We start from the raw sequence: 9,470 nt of genomic DNA, 5'->3' as shown, positions 1-9,470 counted from the left end.
TTTTTTTTTTTTTTTTTTTTTTTTTGAAGAAACAGAAGAAACAGTGAAGATGATTCACGCAGTGGAATAGCGGCAGGAAATGAATCTGGGCGACGGGATGATGCGGAGGCCTCGGAGGCGGCAAGCATTACGAAACGCAATCTGGAAGTCGGATTACACAAGGACGCGGAGGGATTGCATTCTTATGACGTGATCACAAGCTGTGAGGCTGTTACACGCCTCGGATATTATCCAAGACGTACCTCTCGCACATTCGCTGCCTTCTTTATACCTACCCGCCTGCAGTAACCGCGCAAGTTTCTCGCGTTTATTCCCGCCTGTGGATAAACTTTGGCGTAAAAAAAAAAGAGCGAGGAGTTTTCCTCGCGATGACGTAAACACATTGAAAACTACACGGCGCATATGCATACACATATCGTCGTTTATCGTGCAATTTAGCATACGGCTGCAAATACCTTCGCGCCGACTTCCATTTTGTATCGTTTCTAAACGTTTCGCGGAACGTTCTGAAAATCCTGAATGGAAAGGAATCCTGCCTCTCTTTGGAACCTTTCTTTTAGAGGTGAATCGATGGCTTAGTTTCCACCGAAGGTTCGAACCGGATCAGAATGCAAGAACCAACCAACTACAGTCGAGCATTCCCCTGTCGTTCGACTGTGGTTGGTTCTTACATTCTGATCCGGTTCGAACCTTCGGTAAAAACCAGGCCAATCTTGGAGATGCCAGCAGCTGCAGAACGCTTTATTCACGTTGAGTCTTATGATGGTCCGTAGAATTTCAAAGAATCGCTCGAACGATCGTAGAGTATTGGGATGCCGGCCGGCTTGTCAAACCGGCAGCCGCGCCCCAGCTCTATATTTAGAAAGAATCTCTTGTAAAGAAAAGTGTAGTGGCTCCTTAGATGAAATACGATTTCCTCCGCCTGGAATCTTTTTCTATTTCCGATCGTTAGGCCTGATGAACCCATAAGCTTGATGAACGAAACTGTATACTGAACAACAAGGATACGAGGATCGCGAAATGGAATCTTAGATATTGACATGACGCACTGAAACCCTTTATTCGTTTTGGAGCAATGTCAATTTAGCGCTATACAACGTTATGCAATGTTACGCTTCCGTATGAATCAAAGACTTCGCGGTCAAATAGCTGCTTTGAAATAGAGGCGCAGTAATGAATAATGGAATAGATTTCAAAACTAGTTATCGCGACAGGAGTATCAAAGAGAAGAAAAAAAAAAATAAATTATTCTTATTTTACACGCTTAGAGGTTTAATTATTTAAATATGTAAGAATTATATAATAATTATTGTCTAACACATAACAGAATATAATGGAAAATTACATAATATTATTATTACATATTAATTATAATAAATAATATATATATATATTATAATAATAATTATATATATATATATATATATATATATATATATATATAATGTAAAATATATAAGAAATGTGAGTTTGCGCAAAAAATTTCGAAAGTAAATCAAAAACTTACAGACTGCCATGTCGCTCTATCGACTGTATATGTAAAATCCTCCGGCGAAGAGAAAAGACGAAACGAGTATAATGCGCACACCACGAAGACGGAATTCGTACTGCGACGTGGCGCGTGAAATGTTGATGTCTTTACCGATGTGCCGGTACTGCCGGCAAGCTTGGCGCATGCGTGATGTCCAGGTGTGACGCGATACGCGCGCTATATACAAGCGATAATTAATGAGAGAGATGAGTCACGCGGATGATCAACGCGGTGTAGATCCGCGGATGGAATTCCGCTCGATGTCCTGTTTGCGAGAGATCCTCCCCTCCAAAGGAATCCGATCCGATTAGCATTGACGTAGAAAATTGCCAGACCCAAATACAATTGCGTGACGACTAAATCATGGCTTCCAATTAATGATCTCGCGTTTTATTATCATCTTCCACATGATAAGCTCATATTTGGATCACGTATGTTGTGCCGTGCATAAACTGCGTTTGCACTCGGTAAAAATTCATCACGTGATTCACAATATCGCGATTTAACTTTCACAGTACATCATTATTATTATTAAGCGTTTATACATATATTATACATTCATTACGCGGAACAGATAACAAGTGGCACACAGTCATTGTCATTATTAGTCGATGATTTCATTTGGGCTACATCTGGCGAATAGATGAACTTTCCATTTGTTTAACAGTCTCGCAAATATGACGTGATGATTTGACGATACATAATATTTTAATAGCACACTTTATTCGAGGAACGTTCGTGGCGAACGTTATTAGGACATAGGGATATTCTCTGAATGTTCTTTGGAACGTCCCTTGGAGATCTGTGCTATTAGGGTAATAATTGTGAAATAATAAACTTTTATATTGGGACGCGAGTTTTATCGACTCTACTTGGCCATTAAATCTTCGTCAGTAATTCCAACTGAATTTACACGAATTATTCAAATTTGTAAAACATATGCACTTTTTTACACGCTATTTTTAATTTTGATAAGGAAGCACAGTTTGAAAGGAAACTGATCATGCGGACAATTGTTATCGTTTGATAGCAAATAACCAGTTAATGATCATCGATTACCAGCGATTGTTACTGAGAAATTCTCGTGATCCAATCTCCGCGTTTACCCTCTGTAGATACACAAGAAACTTACAGTTTGAAAAGTATACTACTATTTCAGCAAGAATTTCTTTTCATTTTATGTAGATGCCAGTATCGATTTTTTTTACCCTTAGTACAGATTATTATTTTCTCGCCTGTAACATCTTTAGAGTATACTTATAAAATTAATATTATAAAATTAGTATAATAAAAAATATTTAAAAAGAAAAAGATAGAAAATGTTATTCAGTAAATGTTCTAGTATTAAAAAAAAATTCATAGGACACACACGAATGACCCAATCGTGTGTAACAATTAATTTAATAAAGTATTTTCACCCCGGAATTATTCTTGAAAGATATTGCATACCAAAAAATATTATATTTTACGTATATTATAGATTTCTCAGTGTTTTTGTAGTGATATTTTTCGAAAAATGGAAATCTTTTTTTTTCGCAATTAACAATTATTTACCACAAAACTCATAAATATTTAAAAATACTTTCAACACCGCGCTCGTTCCAGTAACACAATCTTCATTAGTATTACATAACGCGTTAATTGCGTTGATTGAAAATAATTTATTTGTAGCGTATTGAAAATTGCGTACGATATATACAAGAACTGCTATGCAAGCTCAAGATATTACAAAATGTATAATCGCGAACTGCAGCGAAATGGCATAGACGCATCTCGTTATTGCGGGGCGGCACCTCGTTCGTCTCTATTAACTAAGCTGCTAACGCATTTCTCAACAGCTGACAATTGACGTCAATTACCAGCAATTTATGCATTAAAGCATTGACATTAAAGACACGATTTGAAGGTAATAAAAGGAATAGAAAATTATTGATGATATCTCGAATAGTAGTATATAATATTAACAGTTGCTTAAACATTTTTAATCCTCTGTGATAAATTTGGATATTTCATAATTAATTATAAGCCGAAATAACTTCGTCTGTCATTCTTCCATCAATATTAATCTCAATCGTTGTATAAATAAATATTTATCGTTATACGAAAATAAATTATCTTCATCTATCGACGCTTCTCTCTTAGACAAAATATTATTCAGAACCTGATACGAGTGGCGAAGGAACTAAGCTTGTTCAACTACAAGTGTGGTAGGTTCAACAATACACGAGCATCGTCAGATGCACTGACCGGTTCCGAGGGGGTCTCATAAAAGCGCCAAGACAATGCAGCACGACTGTACGACGAGATCTCGACGCTAAAGCATGTACGGAGAGATCGAGATTTAAAATATTCAATCGGAATCGGTTTATCCAACAAAAAAAAAAAAAAGAAATTAATGACTAAAAAATGTCTGACTGAAGAATATCGAGTTCTTAAACTCTCAAACGAGTTGTATTAAGAAATAATCCGCAGTCCTGTTTTCCAATCACTTGTTACATGGCGATTGTACCACTTTATCGCTTCGTTAATGCAGCGTGCGAGACGTAATCCCATATAGCTCCGGGGCGTTATGGAGTTTCAAAGAATCGCGGTGAGGTCTCAGTTGCTTCCACGCACATCGCATGTCTGTATACGAGTTTCCTCCTCACGTCCGGCGTTCCTTGAAACTGGTCCCGACCGTGAGCACCAAAGTCAGAGCGGTCGCTGGCCTTGCATCCTTTCGTACGGACGTATATCTCGGAATAGAGCCTCGCTCGATTTCCAGAGCGAGAACTCATTTTCAAGTGGGACCGAAAGGAATGCTTGTATATATAATAAGAGTGACAGAGAGCACGCCGGATATTATCATACGAAAGCAAATAAAACGGTACTTTATTTTCTTTCTTTCTCTCTCTCTTTCTCTCTCTTTCTTTCTTTCTTTCTATCACAGTTGAGACTACAAAATACAAGCACATATCATATCTCACATCACCAACAATAGTTAGAATATACATATACATATACATATACATTATAATATATTTATAGCCGACAAATAAAAGTCAATCGACAAAATATCGTCGCGATAAAAGAAGACGTTATCTTACAATTTATAGAAAGAACGAATGAGCAATTCCTGAGAGCATGCATGATAAAATGTCCGAAGTGACCAGCGTAATAAGATAATTAAATATTCAATGTATCGCAAAGTAGTACTATACGTAAAATTCGCCAATATATGGGCACTAAATAATATTTACGACTGTCTATTTGAAGCGACTGTTGACACTCGAGACTTGCGACGTACAATTCATTTTATTAATTCATTTTAATCTATAAGAAATTACTTTCCTCTTACATTCATATTATATCAGATATTTTTCATAAAAAAATTACCATAATACAATAATTTACCAGAAAAAACTCACGTTGGATTATCGGAAAGCATTTTGAGGAAAAAAACTCAGATTATAAAAAAAAGAATCTTTAAAAATGATATCTTGTCATTCTTTCGATCAAAGAAATACATAAATTTCGTAATTTTGGCATACAGTTCTTTTGTTGCAATCTTAAGGATTTTCTTTATCTCAATTATCTCATAGAATTAAATTGGTTTGATTTTCGAGGAGCTCATTTTAGCTTTGGACATGTCGGTGTTATTCGTCGCTACGTACATACCGTCGAAGTTTCATCCGCGATACAACGATACCTCGCACTTGTTGCTCCACGCGCGACAAACTTTGATTATATCGCGCGAATATTTTGACAGAGAGACTAATTACATTAAGCGCATGAGGCTTGAATGAAAGCGAACGATGCTCCCCGAGGGTCTTGCCCTTGTCTCGCGTGTCAACAGTAACATACACGATTTATAAATACGATTCTATAAACAGCTATCTCTTTTATACGTCGCGCATACACGTAACTGCATCCAAGATAGATAGTTGTACCTAAAGCCACTTAAAGACAATACGACGTGCCTCGCGGTCGGATCCTCATCGCGCGATACACGTAGTGCACACACAAAAAATTCATGATTCATCATTAATATCTATCGACGTCTAACATGTATAACGCGGACACACAATGAGATTTTTACCGCGCAGCGAAAATAATCGCGCCGTGTCGCAATTATCGTTGTATTTCACTTTATTATCGTTCACGCGTTTATACGATACAGGCACAAATGTTCTCGGAATTCCATGTACACGTGTTAGTAGCGGTTTTCTAATTAATTAACGAGAAAGCGATATTGCCCGTATGCGCGTAAAAGTAGATGTTCTGACGTTAGTCTACTTTTCACTCGCAATTGCTCTTGGATTAAAATAGAACACCACACACGCTTTGTGCATATATACTTAATATATATATAAATATATATTAACCTTATATTAACCATTATTGCGGTTGTATCCTTGAATGAATGAGCTTCTTCTGTTAAAAACTCGATAACATTAAAAATCCATTTGATGCCCTGCACTAATGGTTCAAGACAATCACGTTTGAGGAAAGGATGAGTTAATGATAACTATCGGATAAAAGATAATTAAAATTAACAACCTATTATCTCAGGGAGTGCAATACTACATCCAGACAAACATTGTAAATGACATGAATGCGAGTCCATCATCGATTATGTTTCTGAAAATTGTGTCGCTAAATTGATTGTGTTGCTAAAAGTCAATAATTATCTGTCATTGCTTTCTACAGAGTAATAAAATGTCTTTTTTCTTTTCAGTAAAGCGTAAGTTCTTCTAATGATTCGCGTAGCATACCGTCGAGGAACATTCAACTGGTCAGGGGTGTACTGAAAAAAATACTAAATTTTGATAAGTATTTCTGTTTGAATGGCTCTAAGGAAATATTTACCAAATATAAATATATGTATTTATATATTTGATACAAAAACTGTTAATTTTATTAACTATAATTTTTTATCAAGTAAATATTTATTTGTATATATATCTATAAGTAAATGTTTTAGTGCTATTAAAAAAAATATGTATTAAGATTTAGTAATTTTTTTTCAGTAGGTATAACCTTGTTTATTTAGAAGCAACATCTCGACGAAAATTAAACGCGCTATATGCGGGTGTAAAACGAATTATTTACGTGAAATTTCTCATTTTTATCTCTCAGAGTAATATGAGTTTTATAAAAGCGCTTTTGCGTGGATGCGTTTACTTGGATTTCAATGATTCTGCGGTAACGGTGCCAGTTAGATTCTAAAGCCTACTTTATCGTTAGCTTAAACTGCGTTAAACAACATGGGAGTATGCGGAGCTGAAGCTATCAAATATTCTCGATACGTTTCCGCGACAGGAATTTCCTGCTTGCAACGGAAGTCTCTGTCAGCGACGGAGTCAATTACGAGAAAGCAACGAGGCGAGCAGACCGCACCTCGCGTTTCGCGAGGCGAGTCTTCGTTGATTAGTCGAAAGGCACGTTGAACGCTGCGGTTCGTTAGCGGCTACATCGGTCGTCGCTACGGGATCGATGGTTTCTCAAAAAGAAAAAAAAAAGAAAAAAAAACCGCAGAGTAGTTAAAAAAATCATCCGGTCTTCTGTCTCTTTCTATCTCTCTCGTCTCTTCTTATCTTCCGGGCGGGGGCCGACCCTCAGAAACTGCCACACTCTCGCAATACGCGATTTCCTAGCGGCAACGGTGGACGGAAGTTGTTGATCACCTGCGGAGTGTCAGAGAAAAAAAACAGAAAAAGACTGGGATTATATATAAAAAAACTAGGGCGTGTCGCGGTGCTTCGTCGATTCGTAATATTACAGATTCCCGCTGGCCGCCGAGACGACGACGCGGTGGTCGCGGTCGTCGACGTCTAAGGCGTTGTGACGCCTAAAAATAGCCGTCAGCGGCAGTATTCGCGTATATCGGGCGAAAGAAAAAAGGGGAAGGAAAAAAAAAGAGGAAACGCCGATTCGCTGCGACGATATGCATCTCCCGCGGCAGGAAAATGGTAATCGCGTCGCCGCAGAGGCGTTCGCCGTGTCATGTTCATCGCCAATCGGGATTCATTTATCAAACCGGGTGAAGGATATATTGAGGGGAAACGATACAGGGAATTCTCGCAATCGTTTTAGATAAGAGACACAGACGACAAGCGGTCGCACTTCGCGATATCCAGGGGGGTGGGGGTGGGGTGGGGGGGGGGTTGACCGGAAATAAAAAGAAATAACGTCGCGGAAACGGAGATACGATAATTTCTTCGTGATCCCGTTTTGCTCACTTACCACCCCGTGATTCTCGTGGCAAGGGCACTCCTCGCCACGTGGGAACTTTCGCAGATTGCGGAAGATGTTGAGCTGATGATGGGACACCTCGATGTATTTTTTAAAGAGGATCCAAGTGACGCTCTCGTTGCACGGGGGCGTCGTCAGCGAGCCCAAGTACGTCCAGTATCCATTGTCGTCTAAATCAGAGAAGGATTGAAATAGTTTTTTGCATTGGTATGTGCGCGAAGATAAAACGGAAAGAAATTTCAAGTGTCAAAGGGACATACAGAGGTGCGATTGCTCGAGTCAACAGTAACGTGCCGTTAAACCTAGCGTGACGCAGATTATATTATTTTGATCGCGCGTATTTTTAAAAACGATCGCGTTCGTATTGTGATTTTATCTTCCAACGTGATAGTAAAATTAATATCAAAGAACTGGAAAGAGGATAGAAGTCGAGCCTATTCTCGTTAGCCTAATCCTTTCCAGTTCTTTGATTTATAAGGAGTCTTGGTTGGTTCGATTTGTTAGAAAAATTAATATCAAAATACGTATCGAATTTCACTTAAAAATTCAATTGTATCTCGAAAGCGATGTTTTTGTGATGTCTTTTAACTTGAAATATTTCCTTTCCTCTATTTATATCCTGCGTGGATATAAATCGTACAAATCGCAATAACGGAGGAAATTGCTCAGAGAATGGAATTATACGGTTTGATTAATGTACTGTCCTCTGAAGAAGGATATTTCGTGTAGTGCGAACCTTCTATTCGTTTTATCTTTCGGTGTCATCAATAATACGAGCGACATTATTCCGAAATAATATATTGATAAATAACTCTAATGAGGACACTACTAGATGAATATCTGGATGAGATCTACATATGTACAGTAGTTGAAATATAGCCACATATACATAACATCGCTTAGGAAATATAAAAAAACTAGTTGACACTAAACAGAAATTGTGAGGATATATTATATTAACGTGCTTGATATTCGTTCACAGACAAACACGTATAAATACGTGTACAGTAAAACACAGGGAAACTTGAATGAATCGAAAAAAAAAAAATGAATATATAGATTACATCGCGAAACAACTATATACTCACGGAAATAAATTTCTTTTATGTCAGGATATAAAAAAAAAACCAATTACTGCTACGACGTGCATCGTCACATCATGCCAATCAACCTGTGACATGCGTTTATTTATCCCGACCGTTCGGCATGCAAGGCTTCGGAAAATTGGAGGCTCCTTGAGAATTGCCTTGAGAAGACATAGGATAATCGCGCTCGAGGCTTTCCTTCTTATTATTATTATTTTTCTCAGGCGTTGATGAAAATCGGGAGCTCCCCACGCTCGAGCGCGCAGCATCTCAAGTTTCTCTCTCATTTTCTCGCACGAATTAGTCCAAGGCGATACGAACCTTGGAAGTCCCATTTGTTCTCGTGGCGTGGTATGATTCGGTCGGCCCAGCGCATGCACGGATTCACGCATCTCTGCGTGCCGGCCCGTCCACCGCGCACTGTGCGTGCCGTGCCGCGACGCGAAGCGAGAGCACAGAGCATATGCGAGAGACATATTTCGTTAGTCGACGAGTTAATGCAGCGGCATGTGCCAAGTAATTGTTAATGATCTATCATCTCAGAAAACGGTTTTACTTTGGCACCGTACATTGTTTTGCTCTAACTTGGCTGCGATGAGTCAGGAGACATTGTAAATATA

At 38.3% G+C, this 9,470-nt stretch overlaps 2 protein-coding genes across 5 annotated transcripts in view; both read right to left on the bottom strand.

Annotated features, from left to right (window-relative positions):
- The window catches only part of LOC108749477 (C3 and PZP-like alpha-2-macroglobulin domain-containing protein 8), a 9,726-nt gene extending 8,021 nt beyond the window's left edge, over window positions 1–1,705 (bottom strand). Inside the window, exon 1 of one of the 3 annotated variants that reach the window (XM_018488235.1) lies at window positions 1,508–1,705. In XM_018488235.1, the coding sequence (XP_018343737.1) occupies window positions 1,508–1,517 (10 nt within the window). In that variant the 5' untranslated portion in view covers window positions 1,518–1,705. The remainder of the gene's footprint in view (window positions 1–1,507) is intronic. The other 2 variants (XM_018488236.1, XM_018488237.1) reach the window with 2 other exon arrangements.
- A 4,794-nt stretch (window positions 1,706–6,499) lies between these two features.
- LOC108749503 (carbonic anhydrase 2) overlaps window positions 6,500–9,470 on the bottom strand; it is a 17,607-nt gene continuing 14,636 nt past the window's right edge. Inside the window, exons 6-8 of one of the 2 annotated variants that reach the window (XM_018488272.1) lie at window positions 9,172–9,270; window positions 7,757–7,935; window positions 6,500–7,197 (exon numbers count right to left, since the gene is read on the bottom strand). In XM_018488272.1, the coding sequence (XP_018343774.1) occupies window positions 7,129–7,197; window positions 7,757–7,935; window positions 9,172–9,270 (347 nt within the window). In that variant the 3' untranslated portion in view covers window positions 6,500–7,128. The remainder of the gene's footprint in view (window positions 7,198–7,756; window positions 7,936–9,171; window positions 9,271–9,470) is intronic. The other variant, XM_018488273.1, reaches the window with a different exon arrangement.

This window comes from Trachymyrmex septentrionalis, unplaced genomic scaffold (genome assembly GCF_001594115.1).
Source record: "Trachymyrmex septentrionalis isolate Tsep2-gDNA-1 unplaced genomic scaffold, Tsep1.0 scaffold29, whole genome shotgun sequence".
Lineage (NCBI taxonomy): Eukaryota > Metazoa > Arthropoda > Insecta > Hymenoptera > Formicidae > Trachymyrmex > Trachymyrmex septentrionalis.
This window is presented reverse-complemented; position numbering and strand designations above follow the sequence as displayed.